The sequence below is a fragment of the Heterodontus francisci genome, chromosome 25 (assembly GCF_036365525.1).
Source record: "Heterodontus francisci isolate sHetFra1 chromosome 25, sHetFra1.hap1, whole genome shotgun sequence".
NCBI classification, from domain to species: Eukaryota; Metazoa; Chordata; class Chondrichthyes; order Heterodontiformes; family Heterodontidae; genus Heterodontus; species Heterodontus francisci.
Genome location: NC_090395.1, coordinates 73,191,716 through 73,218,971, shown reverse-complemented (window position 1 = coordinate 73,218,971; position 27,256 = coordinate 73,191,716). Strand labels below are relative to the sequence as shown.

Genomic DNA, 27,256 nt, shown 5'->3' with positions numbered 1-27,256 from the left:
TCACCCATAAGATCACATTGAAATGTGTGAGCTTCTCAGTGGGATTGAGTATTGTGGGGAGACTGGAGAAACAGGCTAAGTCCACTGCTAGCGCAAGACACTGTCTTGGTAAAGAGTTGAAGCTTGTGCAAGGAATTACAGGAGGTTTGTTAAGGGATTGATTGCCACTTAGAATACCTGCTATGCTCATTATGCTGTGTGGCATCTTGGTCATTACCGCTGGTCCAAACACCCTCTCCACACAATGGGCAGCTGTCTGGCAGCTAACATGATGTTAATCACAATTTCAAGCGCTACTTAAAGGGACAGTCTCCGTTTCATGTTGCTGTGAAGGGGACCTTTGACACCAAGAGACTTTCTGGGACTCTTTGTCAAGACTTCACTAGCACGTGAGCAAAATGTATTCCAGAAATACTTTTTTTTAGGGGAAGTCCACAGAGAGAGTGCTATCACTACTCCAGCTTACAGGATTTGAGTACAGGAGTAAAAAAGACTTGCTGCAATTGTATAGAGCCTTGGTGATTCTGCACCTGGAGTATTGTGTACTGTTTTGATCTCCTTACCCAAAGAAGGATATACTTGCCATAGCGGGAGTGCAACGGCGGTTCACCAGACTAATCCCTGGGATGGCGGGATTGTCTTATGAGGAGAGATTGAGAAAAACTGGGCCTGTATTCTCTAGAGCAGGGTTATCCAACAAACGGCCCGCTAAAGGTTCCATCCGGCCTGCGGATGTAAACTGGACCCGGGCCATTCCTCATCCTCACCAGGGGTCTCTCAATGGAGATGAGAAATTCCCATTATCAGACCAGCTTCTAAAAAAGATCACAAGTCAGCTTCACAGCTGACAGGTGCCGACATCGGGAACAGCAACTTCACAACTTCAGATAGATTTGGGGTTTTCCGGCAGGTTCCAATTTTTTTTTTAAAGGCCGCCGGAAAACCACGAATCTGTCTGAAGTTGGGAAGCTGCTGTTCCTGATGTCAGCACCTGTCAGCTGTGAAACTGACAGTGCAATTTATAAAAGACTGACCAGCCATCTGTTGAGAATTCCTGCTCCATACAACCGTCAGAGAGAAAAAGAGAGATGAGGGGAACAGAGAGAGAGAGACAGAGAGAGAGAAAGAAAGCAGACAGATGGGGGGCACAAAGAGAGAGAGAAAGAAAGCAGGACAGGGAGAGAGAGAGGAAGGTAAACCGAGACGGAGAGAGAGGGTGGGGGGGACAGAGAGAGAAGGGGAGGAGAGTGAAAGGGGGGGAGGGAGGAGAGTGAAAGGGGGGAGGGAGGAGAGTGAAAGGGGGGAGGGAGGAGAGTGAAAGGGGGAGTGAGTGAAATGGGGGGGAGGTGAGTGAAATGGGGGCGGAGGTGAGTGAAAGGGGGGAGGTGAGTGAAAGGGGGGGGAGGTGAGTGAAAGGGGGGGGAGGTGAGTGAAAGGGGGGGGAGGTGAGTGAAAGGGGGGGGAGGTGAGTGAAAGGGGGGGAGGTGAGTGAAAGGGGGGGAGGTGAGTGAAAGGGGGGGGAGGTGAGTGAAAGGGGGGTGAGTGAAAGGGGGGGGAGGTGAGTGAAAGGGGGGGGAGGTGAGTGAAAGGGGGGGGGAGGTGAGTGAAAGGGGGGGGAGGTGAGTGAAAGGGGGGGGAGGTGAGTGAAAGGGGGGGGAGGTGAGTGAAAGGGGGGGGGTGAGTGAAAGGGGGGGGGTGAGTGAAAGGGGGGGGAGGTGAGTGAAAGGGGGGGGAGGTGAGTGAAAGGGGGGGGGAGGTGAGTGAAAGGGGGGGGAGGTGAGTGAAAGGGGGGGAGGTGAGTGAAAGGGGGGGGAGGTGAGTGAAGGGGGGGGAGGTGAGTGAAAGGGGGGGGAGGTGAGTGAAGGGGGGGGGAGGTGAGTGAAAGGGGGGGGAGGTGAGTGAAAGGGGGGGGAGGTGAGTGAAAGGGGGGGGAGGTGAGTGAAAGGGGGGGAGGTGAGTGAAAGGGGGGGAGGTGAGTGAAAGGGGGGGGAGGTGAGTAAAAGGGGGGGGAGGTGGAGTGAAAGGGGGGGGAGGTGAGTGAAAGGGGGGGAGGTGAGTGAAAGGGGGGGAGGTGAGTGAAAGGGGGGGAGGTGAGTGAAAGGGGGGGAGGTGAGTGAAAGGGGGGGGTGGTGAGTGAAAGGGGGGGGAGGTGAGTGAAAGGGGGGGGAGGTGAGTGAAAGGGGGGGAGGTGAGTGAAAGGGGGGGGAGGTGAGTGAAAGGGGGGGGGGGAGGTGAGTGAAAGGGGGGGGAGGTGAGTGAAAGGGGGGGGAGGTGAGTGAAAGGGGGGGGGAGGTGAGTGAAAGGGGGGGGAGGTGAGTGAAAGGGGGGGAGGTGAGTGAAAGGGGGGGGAGGTGAGTGAAAGGGGGGGGAGGTGAGTGAAAGGGGGGGAGGTGAGTGAAAGGGGGGGAGGTGAGTGAAAGGGGGGGGAGGTGAGTGAAAGGGGGGGGAGGTCAGTGAAAGGGGGGGAGGTGATTGAAAGGGGGGGAGGTGAGTGAAAGGGGGGGAGGTGAGTGAAAGGGGGGGAGGGTGAGTGAAAGGGGGGGGAGGTGAGTGAAAGGGGGGGGAGGTGAGTGAAAGGGGGGGGAGGTGAGTGAAAGGGGGGGAGGTCAGTGAAAGGGGGGGAGGTAAGTGAAAGGGGGGGGAGGTAAGTGAAAGGGGGGGGGGAGGTAAGTGAAAGGGGGGGGAGGTAAGTCGAAGCGGGGGAGGTGAGTGAAAGGGGGGGAGGTGAGTGAAAGGGGGGGGAGGTGAGTGAAAGGGGGGGGGAGGTGAGTGAAAGGGGGGGGAGGTGAGTAAAAGGGGGGGGGAGGTGAGTGAAACGGGCGGAGGAGAGAGAAACGGGCGGAGGAGAGAGAAACGGGCGGAGGAGAGACAAACGGGCGGAGGAGAGACAAACGGGCGGAGGAGAGACAAACGGGCGGAGGAGAGACAAACGGGCGGAGGAGAGACAAACGGGCGGAGAGAGACAAACGGGCGGAGGAGAGAGAAACGGGCGGAGGAGAGAGAAACGGGCGGAGAGAGAGAAACGGGCGGAGAAGGGAGGGGAAGAGAAAAAGAGGGGAAAAGAGAGAGAGAGAGGAAGGGCGAGGGGGGCGAGGGAGAGGGGGGCGAGGGAGAGGGTGGGCGAGGGAGAGGGGGGGCGAGGGAGAGGGGGGGCGAGGGAGAGGGGGGGGCGAGGGAGAGGGGGGGGCGAGGGAGAGGGGAGGGCGAGGGAGAGGGGAGGGCGAGGGAGAGGGGAGGGCGAGGGAGAGGGGGGGGGCGAGGGAGAGGGGGGGGCGAGGGAGAGGGGGGGCGAGGAGAGGGGGGGGCGAGGGAGAGGGGGGGGCGAGGGAGAGGGGGGGGCGAGGGAGGGAGGGGGGGGCGAGGGAGAGGGGGGGGCGAGGGAGGGGGGGGCGAGGGAGAGGGGGGCGAGGGAGAGGGGGGCGAGGGAGGGGGGGGCGAGGGAGGGGGGGGGCGACGGAGGGGGGGGCGACGGAGGGGGGGGCGAGGGAGAGGGGGGGCGAGGGAGAGGGGGGGGCGAGGGAGAGGGGGGGGCGGGGAGGGGGGGGGCGAGGGAGGGGGGGGCGAGGGAGGGGGGGCGAGGGAGGGGGGGCGAGGGAGAGAGTGGGGGAGAGGGAGAGAGTGGGGGAGAGGGAGAGAGTGGGGGAGAGGGAGAGAGTGGGGCGTGAGGGAGAGAGTGGGGCGTGAGGGAGAGAGTGGGGCGTGAGGGAGAGAGGGGGTAGAGAGAGAGGGGGTAGAGAGAGAGGGGGTAGAGAGAGAGGGGGGAGAGAGAGAGGGGGGAGAGAGAGAGGGGAGTGAGAGAGAGGGGGGAGAGAGAGAGGGGGGAGAGTGAGGAGGGGGGAGAGAGAGAGAGGGGGCGAGAGAGAGTGGGGGGCGAGAGAGAGTGGGGGCGAGAGAGAGTGGGGGGCGAGAGAGAGTGGGGGGCGAGAGAGAGTGGGGGGCGAGAGAGAGTGGGGAGAGAGAGAGGGGGGAGAGAGAGAGGGGGGAGAGAGAGAGGGGGGAGAGAGAGAGGGGGGAGAGAGAGAGAGAGAGAGAGAGAGAGGGGGAAGGGAGAGAGGGGGAAGGGGGAGGGGGGGTGAGGGAGAGAGGGGGGTGAGGAGAGAGGGGGGTGAGGGAGAGAGGGGGGTGAGGGAGAGACAGGGGGGGGGGGGAGGTGAGGGAGAGCCAGAGAGGGGGGTGGTGAGGGAGAGAGGGGTGGGAGGGAGAGTGGGGGGGGAGGAAGAGTGGGGGGGGAGGAAGAGTGGGGGGGAGGAGAGTGGGGGGGAGGAAGAGTGGGGGGGGAGGAAGAGTGGGGGGGGGAGGAAGAGTGGGGGGGGGAGGAAGAGTGGGGGGGGGAGGAAGAGTGGGGGGGGAGGAAGAGTGGGGGGGGAGGAGGGAGAGACTGAGAGGGGGGGTGGTGAGGGAGAGAGAGGGGGGTGGGAGAGAGGGGTGGGAGGGGAGAGTGGGGGGGAGGAAGAGTGGGGGGGGGAGGGAGTGGGGGGGGAGGAAGAGTGGGGGGGGGTGGGGTGGGAGAGTGTGGGGGGGAGGGGAGAGAGAGTGGGGGGGAGGGAGAGAGAGTGGGGGGGTGGGTGAGAGAATGTGGGGAGGGGAGAGATGTGGGAGGGAGGAGAGTGTGGGAGGGAGTGAGAGGGGGAGGGTGAGAGAAGGGGGAGGGAGAGTGAGAGGCGGGAGGGAGAGAGAGAGGAGGAGGGAGAGAGGAGGCGGGAGGTGAGGAGAGAGGAGGAGGTGGAGAGAGAGAGGCGGGAGGGAGAGGAGAGGGGGGAGGGAGAGTGAGAGGGGGGAGGGAGATGAGTGAGGGGGGGAGGAGAGAGAGGGGGGAGGGTTGTGAGAAGGGGGAGGGGAGTGAGTGGGGGGAGGGTGAGTGGAGAGGGGGGAGGGGAGAGAGAGAAGGGGGATGGGAGAGAGAGGGGGGAGGGTGAGAGAGTGGGGGGAGGGGAGAGTGGGGGGGTGGGTGAGGGGGGGGGGTGGAGAGAGAGAGGGGGGAGGTGAGTGGGGGGAGGAGAGAGAGGGGGGGTGGTGAGTGTGAGGGGGAGTGTGGGGAGTGGGGGGAGTGAGTGGGGGGGTGAGTGAGGGGGGGAGTGAGGGGGGGTGAGAGAGGGGGTGAGAGAGGGGGGAGAGTGGGGGGGGAGAGTGAGGGGGGGTGAGTGTGGGGGGTGAGGAGGTGGGGGAGAGAGAGGGGGGAGAGGGGGGGTGAGTGGGGGGGGTGGGGGGGGGTGAGTGGGGGGGGGGTGTGTGTGAGTGGGGGGAGTTGAGAGAGGGGGGGAGAGTGTGAAAGGGGGAGAGGGGAAAGAGAAAGGGGGTGATAGAGAAAGCAACGGGGGAGGGGAGACAGAGAAGAACGGGGAGGAACACACAGAGAGGAGGAGGGACACAGAGAGAGAGGGGGGACAGAGAGGGAGGGGGGATACGCACAGAGAGGGTTGGAGACGGGGGGAGACGGAAGGTGGGATGGACGGAGTGGGGGGGGGATGACGGAGTGGGGGGGAGGATGACGGGAGTGGAGGGGGGTAGGGATGACGGAGTGGGGGGGGGGAGGGATGTCGGAGTGGGGGGGGGAGGGATGACGGAGTGGGTGGTGGGGGGAGACAGAGGGAAGGACAGTAATAAGAGGTAGGCCATTTTAGAGACCACAACAAGGAGGAATGTCTTCACTCAGAGGATGGTGTATCTTTGGAATTCTCTATTCCAGAAGGCTGTGGGAAGCTCAGTCATTGTGTATATCCAAGGCAGAGATTGATAGATTTCTACATATTAAAGATATCGAGATATGGGATAGTGCGAGAAAATGGCATTGAGGTAGAAGATCGGCCATGATCTAGTTGAATGGCGGAACAGGCTCAAGGGGCCGAATGGCCTACTCCTGCTCCTATTTCTTATGTTACTATGTTCACCAGGAGAAAGGGAGTCTTGGTCACCAACATCTTGCTCAGGTTCCCCTTGGTCTACAGGAGGAATGAGTGGGGGACAGGAGGGTGAGGTGGACCCTTCCCCACTGTGGAGACAGGACATCCCCTCCTCCTCCTCTGGAACTCCTCCACCTAGGACCTCCAGTGCCACATCCAAGAACCTGTACGGCTCTCCCTCAGTCCTTGAGCCATGCTGCAGTATGTCGCTGTGCATCAGCCAGCACACTCCACACCATCAGTGGAAATGGTGAGGAGCCCACTTATACTCCTCCACAAAACAGCACCTGATCAGCACCTTTGTTGCTAAACCAGAGGTTCTGTTTTAAACATCCCGGCAAGTTCATACTCTGGTAATCAGCAATTAGGGACAAAAATTGCAAAGTCCAGACTTCCAAACAGCCTGTCTTATTAGCACTGCATTCATTTAGCACTTGTTTTCACCTTTGGGCAAAATAAGCCAGTGATTAAGGTAGAAATGTGGGATGCAAAAGATAAAACTGAGACACAACTGAACCGTGACCATTAGACAAAGGGCACCAAAGGGTCAAAACCAGCAAGAGGCAAGATCAAAGGGCCATTAACAGCTGAAAGGGACCTCAGGATCGGGTAAAAATGGAGGAAGAATTCTGCAATTATCTGACAAACAATCAAAATGATGTGTGGGGGCCGGAGTGGGGGGGGGGAGGGTAAACAGGGGTTTGGGGTCTTTCTTGGATGGGGGAGGCAAGATGGGCTGAATGGCCTTCACCCCCCTCCCCCCTGTAATTATCCTGCGAACACCATCACTCACGTTGGCCACTCTCTCATCTTCTTTGACTGCATCGGCTACTGTTCTGTTCTTAGGACTCCTCCTCTCCACACACACTATTTCTCGGGCCGCTTGATCTTCATTGAAGGCACTTTTTCCTGCAATTAATTACCCCTTTGAACAAAGGAAAAAATGTTAACTAAAGGTTAGCAGTCAGTCCCTCAGCACAGGGGTAAAGGCAAGTCCTCATAGACTCATAGAGTTAGACAGCCCATCGTGTCCGTCCCGGCCGTCAAGCCAATCTATTCTAATCCCATTTTCCAGCACTTGGCCCGTAGCCTTGTATGCTATGGCGTTTTCAAGTGCTCATCTAAATATTTCTTAAATGTTGTGAGGGTTTCTGCCTCTACCACCCCTTCAGGCAGTGTGTTCCAGATTCCAACCACCCTCTGGTGAAATTTTCTTTCCTCAAATCCCCTCCAAACCTCCTGCCCCTTACCTTAAATCTATGGCCCCTGGTTATTGACCCCTCTGCCATGGAAAAAAGTTTCTTCCTATCTACCCTATCAATGCCCCTCATAATTTTGTATACCTCAATCAGGTCCCCCTCAGCCTTCCTCTGCGCTAGATGAAAATACCCTAGCCTCTCTTCATAGCTGAAATGCTCCAGCCCAGCAACATCCTGGTGAATCTCCTCTACACCCTCCTCCAGTGCAATCACATCCTTCCTATAGTGTGGTGCCCAGAAACTGTACACAGTACTCCAGCTGTGGCCCTAACTAGCGTTTTATACAGCTCCATCATAACCTCCCTGCTCTTATATTCTATGTCTCGGCTATAAAGGCAAGTATCCCATATGCCTTCCTATCCACCTTATCTACCTGTGCTGCTGCCTCAGTGATCTATGGACAAGTACACCAAGGTCCGTCTGTACTTCCTAGAGTCCTACCATCCATTATATACTCCCTTGACTTGATAGTCCTCCCAAAATGCATCACCTCCCACTTCTCAGAATTAAATTCCATTTGCCACTGCTCTGCTCATCTTACCAGCCCATCTATATCGTCCTGTAGTCCTAGTTGAGGAGAGTGGGTACAAAGCAAAGGCCAGGGTTCTTAAGTACAGATCAGCCATGAGATTAGTGAATGGCGGAACAGGTTTGAGGGGCTGAATGGCCTACTCCTGTTCCTAATTCTGCCTTGATATCATCCTGCGAGTTGCAGCTTCCTCTCTTGTGCCTTTTCATCCAGGACACAGTTGCTCTCAATGGTGTAGAAATGGTTACAACAGCAAATTGACTGCTGCATTTCCTACATTACAACAGTGACAACACATCAAAAAATACTTCATTGGCTGTGAAGCACTTTGGAACATGCTGAGGTCATGAAAGACAATATAGAAATGTGGTTTCCTTTTCTCTCAATGTGGGGTTGCTCTTCCTAAATGGCACTTGTGGGCTCCATAAATGACCGTCTTGCACGTTGCTAATCTTATCCAGAATGCCACATGAACAAACGGGTCCTGTGATATCCATTTTCAGACTGGTATCTGCAGGAAGTGCTTATTCATGTGGTATCCTGGTTAAAATTAGCAATGCTCTTGTAGAGCCTAATGGCAATTTCCTGTTGCGACAGTTCTTAAATCCTGACAAGGAAAAGTTTCAATCTTAAAGCTTCTAAACCACAAGTGACTATTTTAAAAAAAAAATCCCCACAGCATTTAAGATCCTAAAATCATAGGCTCTTACAGCATAGGAGGACATTTGGCCCTTTGTGTTTGTGTTGGCCCTTTTAAAGAGATATCCAATTAGCCCCAGTCCCTCTGTTCTTTCATCTCTTTCAAGTATTTATCAAATTTCCCTTTTGAAAGTTACGATTGAATCTGCTTCCGCTGCCCTTTCAGGCAACGCATTCCAGATCACAACAACTCACTGTGTAAAAAGTCTCCTCATCTCCCCCTCTGGTTCTTTTGCCAATTATCTTAAATGTGTGTCCTCTGGCTACCAATCCTCCTGTCATAGAAACAGTTTCTCCCATTCTATTCTATCAAAACCCCTCATATGAAAAACAGCACTTCCAGCAGTGCAGCATTCTCTCTGTACTGCACTGGGAGCATCAACCTAGATTTTTGTGCTCAAGTCTCTGCATCAGAAAAACGGTGGACCCAGAGACACACACAAAATCCTGCTCCAGAACTCATTAATAGAGCGTTAGATTCAAGTGGACAAAGGGGACATTATGAAACATTCTTTCACACTACCTCTATGCTGTGTTCATTCATACACCTCAACTGCAAAAGAATGAAGTTTATTCAATAAAGGAAGCCATGTTTGAGGGTTTGAGGGATCTAAGGCTAGGGCTCAAGAGTATGAGGGTTACAAAAAAATCACCTTGAGCATGTTATTTTTATTTGAGGAAAAGAAAACTTTAAATTACTGCTGAGAATGAAAAATCAGTTTTTAAAAATCTGTTGATTTATCAATGCTTTTGTATAATTTTACATCCATATAAATACTGATTAAATTTTAGCCTGTGCTACATGTCCAGTTTACATTGTATTTTTTGCCAGTTTGGAAAAATTCTATCTTTTTATTTTTAACCACGGTCTCCATTTCACTTTGGCTATATTATCCCTTTTCTGCCTTGTGGCAACACTATTATAGCTTGCAGCTTTGTAGCACCTCGAATGTAGAAAAACACCCCAAGAAATTTCACAAAGATGTAATAAGAGAAAAGTTGACTGTGGCAAAGGAGGAGATATTAGGAGGTGGTTGAAAACTTGGTGTGAGTTTTAAGAACAGTTTTAAAAGAGATGGAGGTAAGGGGGCAGAAAGGGTTAGGATGGGAACTCCAGAGTTTAGGGCCTAGATGGCCAAAGGCACAGTCATTAGTGTTGGTGCAAAGAGAGTGGGGGATGTGCAAGAGGCCAGAATTTTAGATTGTGCCCCTTATTTCTGGCCTCCCTCACAAGAGGAAATAGTTTCACTGTGTCTACGCTATGCAATTATGTTATCATTTTAAACACCTCAATCAGATCAATTAGCGGAGGTGTCAATAACCAGGGGGCATAGATTTAAGGTAAGGGGCAGGAGGTTTAGAAGGGATTTTCACCCAGAGGGTGGTTGGAATCTGGAACACACTGCCTGAAGAGGTGGTAGAGGCAGGAACCTTCACAACATTTAAGAAGTATCTAGATGAGCACTTGAAACGCCATAGCATACAAGGCTACGGGCCAAGTGCTGGAAAATGGGATTAAAATAGATAGGCTTAATGGCCAGCATGGACACGATGGGCTGAAGGGCCTGTTTCTGTGCTGTATAAATCTATGACTCTATATAAGATCATTCTTCAATCATCTAAACTCAAAGGAATACAATGGAGGGATCCAAGGATAGATCCTTGGGAAACTCCAGAGGTTAAGAATGTGGTGAGTAGGAAGAGAAGCCACTGCAGGAGATTCGCTCTCTAAGATGGGATAAATAAGGATGAAAGCAGGCGAGTGCAGTCCCACCGAGCTGGACAACGGAGGAGAAGCACTGGAGGAGGATGGTGTGGTTAACTGTGTCAAAGGCTGGAGAAAAATCGAGAAGGATGAGGAGAGATAGCACACCATAGTCATAGTCACAGAGAATGTAATTTGTGACTGGGATTATGAACATTACAATGGCCTGACAGGTGCGGAAACCTGATTAGAGGCAAACATGGAGTCGCGGGAAAGGTGGGCACAGAACTGGAAATCAGCAACATGTTCAAGGACTTTGGAGAGTTTGGAGGCGGGGAGGTCATTTGCAAAATATTTCACACAAAGGAAGTGTGTGCTCACTGACTAAAACTGACATTTGTGGTAAGAGTGTGCGTGTGCTGGGAAGTTGCCTGTGTTGCAAAAGTCCTCATTTCCCTCAGGCTAATGAAGCAAACGGACCACTTTTGCACTGTTTGTATTTTTTGACTTGGTGCTGTTTGAAACTGGTAATGTAACTTTTACAGATTTTTATGAATAAAGTATATTTTGAAAAAAAAAAATTTCCCTCAGGCTTCCAGGCCACCAATAATTTACCAGCTTGCTTTAAAATTTAAGCTTGGCTTCACCCAATCGCGGCTTCCTGGTTTGACCACCTTGCCCGTTTAACCCTGACGATATTCTGCGCCATGGACAGTTACCTGATACAAAGCGAGTAACACACAGCATTACAGTGAGTAACAAACTACAAGGAGACAGCTGACCATTTAGAATGGGCCACTTCAAACCTGTGTCACACCCCCCCACCCCAACACAGCAGACAAACTGTGACTTTAAAAACTCCGTTAATCGTAGAATCATAGAATCTTACAGCACAGGAGGCCCTTCGGCCCATCGTGTCCGTGCTGGCTCCATGAAAGAGCTATCCAATTAGTCCCACTCCCCCCTACTCTTTCCCGAAAGCCTTGCAAGTTATCCAATTCCCGATAACCTCAAGCGGTTCCTTTAAATCCCGGAAAGGTATTCAATTTCATCCACTTTCACGATAGTGGTTAAATAAATTCCTGGGGGTGGAATGAGGAACTTAGTGTTTCAGACAATAAAAGGGCAGAGGGGTAGGTTTAAGGGATTAGGATTTAAAAGAGTTAGCACAGGCACGATGGCCAAGTGGCCTCCTTCTATGATTCTAAGAGGTTGGTGGGAGGGGGGGTGGAATGGAGGGGATTGAGCCTGTGGCGAGATTGAAGAGAGTTCCGGTTAGTAAGTTGTTCAAAACAGTTACTTTTGATCCATGATAAATATAAAAAGTCAGCGGTAATTTCAGTGCTCCTGCTCAATAAGCAGTATGGGTCAGATATGGACCCAGATTCCATAATCCTGCTTTGCCAACTCCTTTCAAACATGGCTTTCCTATTCAGAGCACAGAATTGAATAAAGTCAACAGGACTCCATTCATTACTTGGTTCAGGGATTTCATAATACTACTCGAAGACTCATACTCCCACTGCAGTACTGAGGGAGTACTGTGCTGGCAGAAGTGCTAGCTTTTAGGTGAGACATCAAAATGAGGTCCCATCTGCCCTCTTGTGTGGCACTACTTAGAAGAGCAGCTGGGGAGTTCTCCCTGGTGTCCTGGGGCCAATATTTATCCCTGAACAAAACATTCACTAAAACAGATTATCTGATCATTATCGCATTGCAATTTGTGGGAGTTTGCTGTCACAGTTCCTACATTACAACAGTGACAACACTTCAAATAGCACTGCACTGAGGTCCTGAGGTCCTGAAAAACGCTAAAGAAATAAAAATCTTCCTTTCAGGAAGGTCACTGGCTGAAAGTTTTAATGGACCAGGAGGAAATAATCTAGAGACTCAAAAGACACCAAGCAGCAGAAACAACTCATCGGGTAAATTAAACTTGTGACCAGTTTTAACCAATGGTGATGTAAAGAAATGGAAAGTGAAGCACATTCTGAAGTTGGAAACTGAAACGCAGAAGAATAAAAATAGGAAAATAGAGAAGTCCTTAATCACTTGGTTCTGTGTTTTTAGCTCATCTGGATTCTGCACAGTTGTAAAGTGTGGACTTTTCAGAGGCTGCTGGTAGGAGCCTAGATCAGTCACAAGTAGACTGAGCAGAGTCACAGGTGAATTATGTCCCAGAGTTGCTCTCCATGCAAAGTGCTGAAACTATTAAACGGCCTCCCATCTTCCCCTCCGTAAACTTCAGTTTATCCAAAACTCTGCTGCCCGTATCCTACCCTGCAGCAAGTCCCATTCACCCGTCACCCCTGTGCTCGCTGATCTACACTGGCTCCTGATCCAGCAACACCTCAATCTTAAAATTCTCACCTTCATGAGGGAAAAAAACTTCCTCCATGGCAAATCCAGTGTTAGACCCCACCCAGTGAAATGTCCCAAGTTTTAAATAGTTTGTTCTTCATTATTTTGTTGCAGATCTCCACAAACTCATAAACTACACAAATTCCCCTCATGTCCTGGACAACCACATGTGCAGGAAGTGTCGTCAGCTGCAGAAGCTCGAGATCCGGGTTTCGGAGTTTGTGGTAGCTGGCGTCACTGCGGTGCATCCTCAAGGCTGAGAGTTTTGTGGACAGCACACTTATAAATGTGGTCACCCTGCAGTTAAAGGGTGTGCAGGCAGAGAGGGAATGGGTGACCACCAGGCAATCGGCTCTAAATTAGGTTTATAGTACATGTATGTGAAAGCATGGAATGTGGCAAATAATGTTGGTGAGCTGCAGACACAGATGGGAATATGACACTGTGCCAAAAACAGAGAACTGGCTCGGAAAAGAGCAGGACTGGATACTAAATATTCCTGGCGACAAGGTATTCAGGAAAGATAGTGAAGGGAAGGGAAATAAAAGAGAGGTATTAATTCAGGATAATATTAAAGTACTGGAGAGAAAGGATGTCCTAGAGGGGCCACAGACAGAACCTATTTGGTTAGAGCTAAGAAACAATAGAGGCAACACTACACTACTGGGTGTATTCTACAGGTCACCAACTAGTGGGAAGGATTTAGAGGAACAAATTTGCAAGGAAATTACAGAAAGGTGCAAGAATTATCGAGTAGTTATAATGGAGGATGTTAATTATCCAGATATAGACTGGGATTCTCTGTGGCCTCCTTGTCTCGGGAGACAATGGGTAAGCGCCTGGAGGTGGTCAGTGGTTTGTGAAGCAGCGCCTGAAGTGGCTATAAAGGCCAATTCTGGAGTGACAGGCTCTTCCACAGGCACTGCAGATAAAATTAGTTTTCGGGGCTGTTACACAGTTGGCTCTCTCCTCGCACTTCAATCTTTTTTCCTGCCAACAGCTAAGTCTCTTCGACTCGCCACACTTTAGCCCCGCCTTTATGGCTGCCCACCAGCTCTGGTGATCGCTGGCAACTGACTCCCACGACTTGTGATCAATGTCACAGGATTTCATGTCGCATTTGCAGACGTCTTTAAAGCGGAGACATGGACGGCCGGTGGGTCTGATACCAGTGGCGAGCTCGCTGTACTATGTGTCTTTGGGGATCCTGCCATCTTCCATGCGGCTCACATGGCCAAGCCATCTCAACCGCTGCTGGCTCAGTAGTGTGTATAAGCTGGGGATGTTGGCCGCCTCGAGGACTTCTGTGTTGGAGATATGGTCCTGCCACCTGATGCCAAGGATTCTCCGGAGGCAGCGAAGATGGAATGAATTGAGACGTCGCTCTTGGCTGACATACGTTGTCCAGGCCTCGCTGCCGTAGAGCAAGGTACTGAGGACACTGGCTTGATACACTCGGACTTTTACATTCCGTGTCAGTGCGTCATTTTCCCACACTCTCTTGGCCAGTCTGGACATAGCAGCAGACGCCTTTCCCATGTGCTTGTTGATTTCTGCATTGAGAGACAGGTTACTGGTGATAGTTGAGCCTAGGTAGGTGAACTCTTGAACCACTTCCAGAGCGTGGTCGCCAATATTGATGGATGGAGCATTTCTGACGTCCTGTCCCATTATGTTCGTTTTCTTGAGGCTGATGGTTAGGCCAAATTCGTTGCAGGCAGCCGCAAACCTATCGATGAGACTCTGCAGGCACTCTTCAGTGTGGGATGTTAATGCAGCATCGTCAGCAAAGAGGAGTTCCCTGATGAGGACTTTCCGTACTTTGGACTTCGCTCTTAGACGGGCAAGGTTTAACAACCTGCCACCTGATCTTATGTGGAGGAAAATTCCTTCTTCTGAAAACTTGAACAATGTGAGAGCAGCAGTGAGAAGAAGATCCCAAACAGCGTAGGTGCAAGAACACAGCCCTGTTTCACTCAGGATAGGAAAGGGGTCTGATGAGGCGCCGCTATGCTGAATTGTGCTTTTCATATTGTCATGGAATGAGGTGATGATACTTAGTAGCTTTGGTGGACATCCGATCTTTTCTAGTAGTCTGAAGAGACCACGTCTGCTGACGAGGTCAAAGGCTTTGGTGAGATCAATGAAAGCAACGTAGAGGGGCATCTGTTGTTCACGGCATTTCTCCTGTAGCTGGTGAAGGGAGAACAGCATGTCGATGGTGGATCTCTCTTTTCGAAAGCCACACTGTGCCTCAGGGTAGACACGCTCAGCCAGCTTCTGGAACCTGTTTAAAACGACTCGAGCGAAGACTTTCCCCACTATGCTGAGCAGGGAGATTCCACGGTAGTTGTTGCAATCACCGCGGTCACCCTTGTTCTTATAGAGGGTGATGATATTGGCATCGCGCATGTCCTGGGGTACTGTTCCCTCATCCCAGCAGAGGCAAAGCAATTTATAGAGTGCTGAAAGTATAGCAGGCTTGGCACTCTTGATTATTTCAGGGGTAATGCCGTTCTTCCCGGGGGCTTTTCCACTGGCTAGAGAATCAATGGCATCACTGAGTTCTGATTTTGTTGGCTGTCCGTCCAGCTCATCCACGACTGGCAGAGACTGGGCTGCATTGAGGGCGGTCTCAGTGACAACATTTTCCCTGGAGTACAGTTCTAGGTAGTGCTCCACCCAGCGGTCCATTTGCTTGCGTTGGTCAGTGATTGTGTCCCCTGATTTAGATTTGAGGGGGGGCGATCTTCTTGATGGCTGGCCCAAAAGCGCTCTTAATGCCATCATACATTCCTCTGATGTTTCCGGTGTCGGAGGCCAACTAAATATGACTGCATAGGTGTTGCCAGTAGTCATTTGCACAGCGCCTGGCTGTTCTTTGTGCAGCACTTCTGGCTGCTTTAAGTGCTACGGATGTTAACTCGCTGGGGGCTTTCTTGTAGTTCAGCAGTGCAATGCGCTTAGCGGCTATGACAGGTTCCAGCTCATCAAAGTGAGATTGAAACCAGTCTGCATTCTGCTTCACACGTTTGCCATAGGTGGTCATTGCTGAGTCATAGATGGCGTCTCTGATGTGGGCCCACTTGGTCTCTGCATCCCCTGCAGGAGTGTTTTGAAGGGCTTTTTCAAGTGAATTTAAAAACCTTTCTAACAGCTGTGGATAAGAAATTCTGCTTGTGTTGATACGTGGGTAACAGTAATAGTGAAAAGGGCAGAGAGGGGGAAGAGTTTCTCAAGTGTATTCAGAAGAATTTTCTACTTCAGTTTGTATCCAATCCAGCAAGGAAGGAGGATTGCTGGATCTGGTTCTGGAGAATGAGGTTTGACAATTGGATCAAGTATCAGTCGGGGAACATTGAGGGAACTGTAATCATAGTATCATAAGGTTTAAGTTGGCTATGGAAAAGAGCAAGAAGCAATCCAGAGTAAAAATAATTAATTGGGAGAGGGTAATGAGGTGAGAACTGATCTGGCCCGGGTAAATCGGAACTAAATGTTGGCAACTGTAACTGAACAGTGGGCTGCATTTAAAGAGGAGATAGTTCGGGTACAGTCGAGGTACATCCCCACAAGGGGGAAAGGAAGGACAAACAAAGTCAGAGCTTCCTGGATGATGAAAGAGATAAAGAGTGAGATGAAGCAGAAAAGTGTGTGTACGACAGATGTCAGGTTGATAATACAAGCGAGAACCACGTTGAATATAGAAGATTCAGAGGGGAAATGAAGAATGAAATAAGGTCAGCAATGAGAAAATACGATGAGAGACTGGCAGCCAACATAAAATGGAATCCAAAAGTATTTTATTTGCACATAAAAAATAAAAAGGTGGTCAAAGGAAGAATGGGGACGATTAAGGACCAAAAAAAAAAGATTTATACATGGAGGCAGATAGCATGGTTGAGGTACAAAATGAACACTTTGCATCTGTCTTTACCAAGGAAGAATTTCTGCCAAAGTCATAGTGAAAGAGAGTTAAGATATTGGATGGGTTTAAAAATTGATAAAGAGAAGGTATTAGAAAGGCTGGCTGTATTAAAAGTTAATGAGTTAGCAGGACTGGATCAGACACATCCAAAGATACTGAGGGAAGTAAGAGTGTAAATTGTGGAGGTAGATACAGAGGTGCTGGCAGAGGACTGGAGATTGGAAATGTTACACCCTTGCTCAAAAAAAGATGCAAGGATAAACTCAGCAACTGCAGGAGAGTCAGTATAACTTCAGTGGCAGGAAAGCTTTTAGAAACAATAATGCGGGGCAAAATTAATAGTCACTTGGACAAATGTGGATTAATTAAGGAAGGCCAGCATGGATTTGTTAAGGGTAAATCGTGTTTGACTAACTTGCGTGAGTTTTTTGATGAGGTATCAGAGAGGGTTGATAAGGGCAATGCGGCTGATGTGGTGTACGTGGACTTCCAAAAGGTGTTTGATAAAGTGCCACATAAACAAGCTTGTCAGCAAAGTTAAAGAGCATGGAATGAAACGGACAGTAGCAACATGCATGCAAAGTCAGCTAAGTGACAGGAAAGTGATAGAGTGGTGGTGAATGGTTGTTTTCAGGACTGGAGAAAGGTATACAATGGGGTTTCCATGTTCAGTATTAGGACCACTGCTTTACCTGATCTTTTATTAATGACCTAGACCTGGGGGTACAGGGCACAATTTCAAAATTTGCCGATGACACAAAACTTGGAGGTATTATGAACACTGAAGAGGATAATGATAAACTTCAAGAGGACATAGACAGGCTAGTGGAACAGATGGACAAGTGGCAGACGAAATTTAATGCAGAGAAGCATGAAGTGATTCATTTTGGTTGGAAGCAGGAGGAAAGGCAATATAAAATAAAGGGTACAATTCTAAAGAAAGTGCAGGAGCAGAGGATCTGGGGGTATATGTACATAAATCATTGAAGTTGACAGGATAGGTTGAGAAAGCGGTTAATAAAGCACACGGGATCCTGGACTTTATAAATAGAGCCATACAGTACAAAAGCAAGGAAGTTATGATAAACCTGTATTTTCTTTTTATTCGTTCATGGGATTATGAGCGTCACTGGCCAGGCCAGCATTTATTGCCCATCCCTAATTGCCCTTGAGAAGGTGGTGGTGAGCTGCCTTCTTGAACCGCTGCAGTCCATGTTGTTACGACCAGGTGAGAAAAGGTCGAGGGGTTCCCTCTCAGCCTTTGCCTGGTTTAACTGTAGCAGGGTTTAATTTTAAAACACCGTGTTTTTAGCTCTCCCTTGGTGAATCCTTGTTCACTGCTCCAATTATAAGGCAAAGAAATCAAACAGGTTTCCTTAGATTTAAACAAGAAAGTAGAAGTTTATTAATCTTAAACTCTAATCCAGTTAACGACTGCTAATACGCAACGTGACCACGCTAGCATGCATACGCGATAAACACATACGCAGATAGAGACAGAAAAGGTAGAAGGAATAAAGGGGAATATCTGATCGTTACAGTCCTTTAAGTTCAATGTGGAGTCTGGTTGCCGGTAAGTCTTGCAATTTATTGGGGCCCAGTTCACGCTTCAACTTGTTCCGATGTAGGAGTCTTTTCTCTCTTGAGGTTTACGTATCTTCCATGGGTCCGGTGGTTTGGGGAGAAAGAGACAGAGAGGCTTCCTTGTTTCAGGTTCCAGTTCAAACAGCCTTCTGAATTCAAACTGTCCTGTGGCTAGTTCAAAAACCCCAGGTTGCCCAGCAGGTTAGTCATGTGACTAGCTGGTTTGCCTACTTCTGTTTGTGGATTCTGCCATCTTAGCAGGCATCCTGGAATGTGATAAAAGCAAAATACTGCGGATGCTGGAAATCTGAAACACTTGCTGATGTTCAATATTCAGTATATTCACACCTAATCTGTACTAATGCTTTGTCTTTCAACACACCATTAACATATTGTTTGCCTTTGCTCCGTGACCTTTTGGTCAGCTATGTGGCCTGGTCCAATCTGCACCTTCTCCTTTGTTATCTCTTGCCCAACCCCCACCTCACTTGTTTATAATCTGTGACTTTTCTAATATTTGTCAGTTCCGAAGAAGGGTCACTGATCCGAAACGTTAACTCTGCTTCTCTTTCCACAGATGCTGCCAGACCTGCTGAGTGAATCCAGCATTTCTTGTTTTTGTTTCAGATTTCCAGCATCCGCAGTATTTTGCTTTTATTTTAGTGTTTAATTCACTGCCACTTCTCTTCCAGGAATGCCTACCTTGAAGAAGTTCTGCTCTTCTCTCCGACGGGATTTTCGTTTGTCTCTTTTACCTTGTTCACCTTCATTGCTTTCTATTTCCCTCCTGGTGTTTGATAAGGTATCTACCAAAACCCGTTTTCACAGCCACATCTCCTTCCTCAGTGACTGTCTCCGGCTCCGACTGATTCCACGTGGATTCCAACTGCAGTTTCACCCATCATGCTTTGAAACCACCCAGGATCACAGGTATCTCCGAGAAATACAACGTTCCTCGGACTGCTACTCTCGCCGCATCCTGAGATCCACACTCAGTGCTATGCGCCGCCATATGCACACACTGGACCTCTCTCTCCAGCAGCACCGTCTCACCTTATCTCAAATCTGTTCTACTCCGCAGTTTCATCTCATCTTACGTCTCATCCGACGCATTAACAAAAAACTTTTTTTCTTCCTTTCAGGTGTTAAGGAACGCAAGCTCCAGCAGCTGATGGGGACTAATGCCCCTCCAGATCCTCCTTCCGCTTCACTTCCCTCTGACCCCACCCCTTCTGATCTGACCCCTTGCCGTGTATTCACTATACCCTCTGACCTCCCCCTCTCTGATGCTGAGCGTTCTGTACTCAGCAAAGGTCTCAGTTTTATCCCCTTACGCCCCCACCTCAATGAATTTCGCGCTCGGCATGACGTTGAGCTCTTCTTCCGTCGCCTCCGCCTCCGGGCTCACTTCTTCGACCAGGAGTCCTCCCCCCGACCAGCAGACCCATTCACCCGCCTCCAGCATTCTCCCTCTACCTGGACCCCTCACCCTGGCCTCTTACCCGCTCTTGATCTCTTCATTGAAAACTGTCGGCGAGACATTGGTCGTCTCAATTTCTCTGCCCCCCTCACTCACTCTAACCTGTCCCCCTCTGAACTTGAGGCACTCCGTTCTCTCAGGTCTAACCCCGACATGGTCATCAAACCTGCAGACAAGGGTGGTGCTGTTGTTGTATGGCGTACTGACCTCTACCTTGCAGAAGCTCAACGCCAACTCACAGACACCTCTTCCTACCTCCCTCTGGACCATGACCCCACCACCGAACATCAAGCCACCGTCCAAAGGACTGTCACTGACCTCATCTCCTCTGGAGATCTTCCCTCTACAGCTTCCAACCTCATAGTCCCGCAACCCCGGACAGCCCGCTTCTACCTCCTTCCCAAAATCCACAAACGGGACTGTCCTGGCAGACCCATTGTGTCAGCCTGCTCCTGCCCAACTGAACTTATTTCTTCCTATCTAGACTCTATCTTTTCTCCGCTGGTCCAGTCTCTTCCCACCTACATCCGTGACTCTTCTGACGCCCTACGTCATTTTGACAATTTCCAGTTTCCTGGTCCCAACCGCCTCCTCTTCACTATGGACGTCCAATCGCTCTACACCTCCATCCCCCACCAGGATGGTTTGAGGGCTCTCCGCTTCTTCCTGGAACAGAGGCCCAACCAGTCCCCATCCACCAACACCCTCCTCCGCCTGGCTGAACTTGTTCTCACATTGAACAACTTCTCCTTCAACTCCATGCATTTCCTTCAAGTAAAAGGTGTCGCTATGGGTACCCGCATGGGTCCTAGTTATGCCTGTCTTTTTGTGGGATATGTCGAGCATTCTTTGTTCCAGTCCTACTCAGGCCCCCTCCCCCAACTCTTTTTCCGGTACATTGATGACTGTATCGGTGCCGTTTCCTGCTCCCGCCCCGAACTAGAAAACTTTATCAACTTTGCTTCCAATTTCCACCCTTCTCTCACCTTTACATGGTCCATCTCTGACACTTCCCTTCCCTTCCTCGACTTCTCTGTCTCCATCTCTGGGGATAGGTTGTCTACCAATATCCATTATAAGCCCACTGACTCCCACAGCTACCTCGACTACACTTCTTCACACCCTACCTCCTGTAAGGACTCCATTCCATTCTCCCAGTTTCTCCGTCTCCGACGCATCTGCTCTGATGATGCTACCTTCCATGACGGTGCTTCTGATATGACCTCCTTTTTCCTCAACCGAGGATTTCCCCCCACTGTGGTTGACAGGGCCCTCAACCGTGTCCGACCCATTCCCCGCACCTCTACCCTCACCCCTTCCCCTCCCTCCCAGAACCGTGACAGGGTTCCCCTTGTCCTCACTTTTCATCCCACCAGCCTCCATATCCAAAGGATCATCCTCCGCCATTTTCGCCACCTCCAGCGTGATGCCACTACCAGTCGCATCTTCCCCTCCCTTCCCCTGTCAGCATTCCGAAGGGATCGTTCCCTCCGCGACACCCTGGTCCACTCCTCCATTACCCCCACCACCTCGTCCCCATCCCAGGGCACCTTCCCTTGCAATCGCAGGAGGTGTAATACCTGTCCCTTTACCTCCTCTCTCCTCACTATCCCAGGCCCCAAACACTCCTTTCAGGTGAAGCAGCGATTTACTTGTACTTCTTTCAATGTAGTATACTGTATTCGCTGCTCACAGTGTGGTCTCCTCTACATTGGGGAGACCAAGCGCAGACTGGGTGACCGCTTTGCGGAACATCTCCGCTCAGTCCGCAAGCAGGACCCTGAGCTTCCGGTTGCTTGCCATTTCAACACTCCCCCCTGCTCTCATGCTCACATCTCTGTCCTGGGATTGCTGCAGTGTTCCAGTGAACATCAACGCAAGCTCGAGGAACAGCATCTCATCTACCGATTAGGCACACTACAGCCTGCCGGTCTGAACATTGAGTTCAATAATTTCAGAGCATGACAGCCCCCCACTTTACTTTCATTTTTAGTCATTTTTAGTTATTTTTTCTTCCTTTTTTTTTTGGCATTCCTTTTTACATTTTTTACAATCTTTTTTTGTATTTATTTCAGTTCATCTTAGTTTGTTCAGTTTGCTCACCCACTGTTTTTTTCAGGTTGTTTTTCTTCAGGTTTGCACTTGCTGATGTTCAATATTCAGTATATTCACACCTAATCTGTACTAATGCTTTGTCTTTCAACACACCATTAACATATTGTTTGCCTTTGCTCCGTGACCTTTTGGTCAGCTATGTGGCCTGGTCCAATCTGCACCTTCTCCTTTGTTATCTCTTGCCCAACCCCCACCTCACTTGTTTATAATCTGTGACTTTTCTAATATTTGTCAGTTCCGAAGAAGGGTCACTGATCCGAAACGTTAACTCTGCTTCTCTTTCCACAGATGCTGCCAGACCTGCTGAGTGGATCCTGGAATGTGAGCTTCCTCACTTTCAATGTCTGGTGATCATGGTCCTTTGTCTCTCCAAGCACTGTCTGTTAGTATGCAAATATTTTTCCAGCCAGGTGTCCTGGAGCTTAGATGATTGACCTCCAACAACCACAACCATCTTCCTTTGCGCTAGGTATGACAACAACCAGCGGAGAGTTTTCTTCCTGATTCCCATTGACTCCAGTTTTGCTAGGGCTCCTTGATGCCATACTCGGTCAAATGCTGCCTTGATGTCAAGGGCAGTCACTCTCACCTCTGAAATTCAGCTCTTTTGTCCACGTTTGAAACAAGGCTGTAATGAGGTCAGGAGCCGAGTGGCTCTGGTGGAATCCAAACTGAGCGTCACTGAGTAGGTTATTGCTAAGTAAGTGCCGCTTGATGGTACTGTCGCTGACACCTTTCATCACTTTACTGATGATTCAATGTAGACTGATGGGGCGGTAATTGGCCGGGTTGGACTTGTCCTGCTTTTTGTGTACAGGACATTCCTGGGCAATTTTCCACATTGCCGGGTAGATGCCAGTGTTGTAGCTGTACTGGAGCAGCTTGGCTAGGGAGGTGGCAAGTTCTGGAGCACATGTCTTCAGTACTATTGCCGGAATATTGTCAGGGCCCATAGCCTTTGCAGTATCCAGTGCCTTCAGTCGTTTCTTGATATCACGCGGAGTGAATCGAATTGGCTGAAGACAGGCGTCTGTGATGCTGGGGACTTCAGGAGGAGGCCGAGATGGATTATCCACTCGGCACTTATGGATGAAGATTGTTGCAAATGCTTCAGCCTTATCTTTTGCACTGATGTGCTGGGTTTGCCGTTGTCATTTCCAGTGCCAAGGTCGATGCCGGGTGGTTCGTCCAGTTTCATTCCTTATTGACTGTGTAGCAGTTTGATACAAAAGATTGGTTTGCTAGACCATTTCAGAGGGCATTTAAGAGTCAACACATTGCTGTGGGTCTAGAGTCACATGTAGGCCAGACCAGGTAAGGACAGCAGATTTCCTTCCCATAAGATCATTAGTGAACCAGATGGGTTTTTACAACAATCGACAATGGTTTATGGCCAACATTAGACTAGCTTTTAATTCCAGATTTATTAATTGAATTCAAATTCCACCTTCTGCCGTGGTGGGATTCGAACCCCAGAGCAATACCCTGGGTCTCTGGGTTACTAGTCCAGTGACAACACCACTACGCCTCCACCTCAGCCTCAACTGGAGTATTGTGTCCAATTCTGGGCACCACACTTTAGGAAGGATGGGAAGGTTTTAGAGGGGTTGCAGGAAAGATTTATGACAATGGTTCCAACAATGAGGGACTTCAGTTATGTGTCATAGAGTTATACAGCATAGAAATAGGCCCTTCGGCCCATCATGTCCATGCCGGCCATCAAGCACCTATCTATTCTATTCCCATTTTCCAGCACTTGGCCCGTAGCCTTGTATGCTATGGCATTTCAAGTGCTCATCTAAATACTTCTTAAATGTTGTGAGGTTCTTACCTCTACCACCCCTTCAGACAGTGTGTTCCAGATTCCAACCACTCTCTGGGTGAAAACATTTTTCCTCATTCCTCTCTATACCTCCTGCCCCTTACCTTAAATCTATGCCCCGTGGTTATTGACACCTCCGCTAAGGGAAAACGTTTCTTCCTATCTACCCTATCCATGCCATTCATCATTTTGTATACCTATGTGGATAGATTGGTGAAGCTGGGACCGTTCTCTTTCGAGAAGAGAAGAGAAAGTTGAGAGAAGATTTGACAGAGGTGTTCAAAATCATGAGGGGTCTGGACAGGGTTAACATGGAGAAAATGTTCCCATTAGAGGAAGAGTCGAGAACCAGAGGTCACTGATTTGTGATTGGCAAAAAAACCAGAGAGGGAAAGGAAGGGATCGTGCAAAGGAGAGAGAGAGAGAATGTGAAGGAGAGGGAGAGAGAAAAAAGGGGGAGAAAGAAAGGGATAAAATGATAATTAGAAAGACTAAGACAAAGATGAAGAGAGACAGAAATTAGCTATCAGGCTTTGCTGGGAAGCTTAAGGTTAAGCAGCCTGGTGACACTCACTGACAAGGACTTTGCACTGGGGTGGCTACGACCCACAATAATGTATCCCATGTATCCCAGCAACTCCGGAGAAGGAGCGGAGAAAAGAAATGCACAAAACTTTAATCCCACAGTAACTGCTCCCTGCATTAAACAGAATCTGTCAGCTGAATGCACGGGCAGAACACTGGAGGCCTTGTTTAACTGAACGTGTAACCTACTCTCACCTGTCATGTTTTATGGACAAAGAACAAGCCAGGCCTGCAACTGATTATCTCTCCAGGGAAACAGATAAATGAGGGACTGGAAATAAATGGGAGAGTGAACAGAGGAACATTTACCCTGTATGTGGGAGCAGCCTTCAGAGAAAGAGAGTGCGCGCTGGAGAGTGGGTGCCAGAGAGAGAGGACTTGCATTTATATATCACCTTTCAAGACAACCAACAGCACTCTAATCAATCAAGTACTTTTGAAGTGTCATAACATAGGAAACGCGAAAGCCAATTTGCTCACAGAAAGCTCCCACAAACAACAATGAAATAAAAAGCAATTAATCTGTTTCTTAGTGACGTTGGTTGAGGAATAATTATTGACCGGGAGACCGCGGAGAACTCCCCTGCTTGTCTTGGAAATAGCGGCCATGGGAATCTTTTACGTTCACCTAACACGGCAGATGAATTAAATGTTTAAGCCCCGGAAGCACAGTAGGAACAAGCCACCAGATTGCTCCCTTGTGCCACAATGTCTGAATTTTGAGGAAAACATGGAGAAATTCTGGGTACTGCCTGTGTGGAGTTTGCAAGTGCTCCCTGTGTCTGCGTGGGTTTCCTCCGGGTGCTCCGGTTTCCTCCCACATGCCAAAGACTTGCTGGATGATAGGTAAATTGGCCATTATAAATTGCCCCTAGTATAGGTAGGTGGTAGGGAAATATAGGGACAGGTGGGGATGTGGTAGGAATATGGAATTAGTGTAGGATTAGTATAAATGGGTGGTTGATGGTCGGCACAGACTCGGTGGGCCGAAGGGCCTGTTTCAGTGCTGTATCTCTAAACACAAATTTAAGTTTTTCTATCTAAAAAGGTGATTGAAAGGAAAATAAGATATAAACATGGTACAGGAAAGTCAATTTGAGAAGTTAATTCAAACTAAATCCTGACAGTAGTTCAAGGGTCAAACTGGGGAAAGATAAGATTAGGACTAATATCAGGAAGTAATTCTTCAGGCAAAGGAATGGACTCCGACAGACAGAGCCGGAATGCTGCAATGGATAGGAATGAGAAACAAGAAAAGGAGAAAACAAAATGCTCAAATCCCTCGAGTGCCTCGCTATTAAGATTGGGGAGAGAACTTTGAAACTCCCTGGTCAGTGCTTTTGTTATCTCTAGACTTGACTATTCCAATGCTCTCCTGGCCTCCCCACCCATTTTCCACCCTCTATAAACTTAAGCCCACCCAAACCTCTGTTACCCACATCCTAACACACACCAAGTCCCATCACCCCTGTGCTCACTGAACTACACTGGTTCCCAAGGCAGCAAAAGCTCAGCTTTTAAATCCTCATCCTCGTGTTCAACTCTCTCCATGACCTCGCCCAACCCCCACCCCTCCCATCTCTGTAATCTCCTCCAGCCTTACAACTTTCCACGATCTCAGCACTCCTCCGATTCTGGCCTCTTGCACATCGTCTGCTCCCTTTGCCCCACCACTGGCGGCCGTGCATTAAGTCATCTAGGACCTAAGCTCTGGAATTCCAGTTCCAAATCTTTTCTCCTTTAAGATGCTCCTTAAAATCTCTCTATTTGTCCAAGCTTTTAGTCACCCCTCTTAATATCTCCTTCTTTAACATGGTGTCAGTTTTTATCCAATAATGCTCCTGTGAAGCACCTTGGGCCATTTTTCTATGTTATAGGTGCTATATAAATGCAAGTCATTGTTGTCTTGCTTCAATTGTACAGAACCTTGGTTAGACTGCACCTGGAGTACCGTGAGCAGTTTTGGTCCCCTAACCTTAGGAAGGATATTATTGCCATAGAGGGAGTGCAACGAAGGTTCACCAGACCTGTTCCCGGGATGGTGGGACTGTCCCATGAAGAGAGATTGGGGAAACTGGGTCTGTATTCTATAGAGTTTCGAAGAATGAAAGTTGATCTCATTGAAACCTATAAAATACTTAAAAGGATAGACAGGGTAGATGCAGCTAAGATGTTTCCCCTGGTTGGGGAGTCTCGAACCAGAAGACACAATTTCAAAATAAGGGGGAAGCCACTTAGGACAGAGATGAGGAGAAATTTCTTTACTCAGAGGGTTGTGAATCTTTGGAATTCTCTACCCAGAGGGCTGTGGAAGCTCAGTCATTGAGTATGTTTAAAGCAGAGATTGACAGATTTCTAAATATTAATGACATAAGTGGATATGGGGATAGTGTGGGAAAAAGGCATTGAAGTGGATGATCAGCCATGATCGTATTGAATGGCGGAACAGGCTCGATGGGCTGAATGGCCTACTCCTGCTCCTATGTTGTTGGATTGTGGGGACTTTCTGGACAGAGATGTCAATATTAAAGCCTGGCTCGGGTATAAAATTAAAACCCAACCCGGGCCCGATCTGGGCCCCGAGTCCTTTCATTTTTTGAAATGCCCAACCTTACCCGAACCCAAATGCTGGGCACAGAATACAGACCCGACCCGAACCCGACACATGTTGTCGGCTTTGGTCGGGTTCGGGTCGGGCAGCCAGGCTTTAGTCAATATTGGTCAAAAGAACGTCCGCATCTGAATCTAACTTGCGATGCTTTGGCTGAGGGAAAGAGCGAGAAAAATAGACGGTTGTTTTTATTCACGCTACCCTGTGTCATGACATTTCTCAGATACGGCCTGCAATAGACCAACATCACCTCTCAGACCTATTTAAAGAGTTGCTTTTTTGTCACCAGACCCACAGCTGGAGGGTGGCAGCTGATTTTCCGTTGATAACTAACTCAACACCTCCTACACGCAGCTAGACGAGCCAATACAAAGATCTGCCTCAACCTCCGCATCAAACCTGGTCAGCAGCAAAAGACAGAAAAGAAAGGGAGGGAGGGAAGGAAGGAAAAACTTGTGTTTATATAGCACGTTACAAGACCTCAGGACATCCCAAAGTGCTTTACAGCCAATGTATAGTTAGTTAAGTTGAAAACGCAGTTGGACTGTTCCAGAAGGTTGCATCACATGACCCCCTCACTCCAAACACCCGCCCACATTCCTGCTATTGGCTGCCCAACACATCCATCCTCACGGTACACAGACACCTCCTTACCCAACTGGATGATTCTTGACTGTC

General features: G+C 49.4%; 1 protein-coding gene across 1 annotated transcript in view; it reads right to left on the bottom strand.

The window, feature by feature from the left end:
* LOC137383990 (protein phosphatase 1H-like) overlaps positions 1-27,256 on the bottom strand; it is a 55,440-nt gene that overhangs the window by 19,775 nt on the left and 8,409 nt on the right. The window contains exons 2-3 of the mRNA XM_068057504.1: positions 19,418-19,431; positions 6,694-6,809 (exon numbers count right to left, since the gene is read on the bottom strand). Of these exons, the coding sequence (XP_067913605.1) occupies positions 6,694-6,809; positions 19,418-19,431 (130 nt within the window). The remainder of the gene's footprint in view (positions 1-6,693; positions 6,810-19,417; positions 19,432-27,256) is intronic.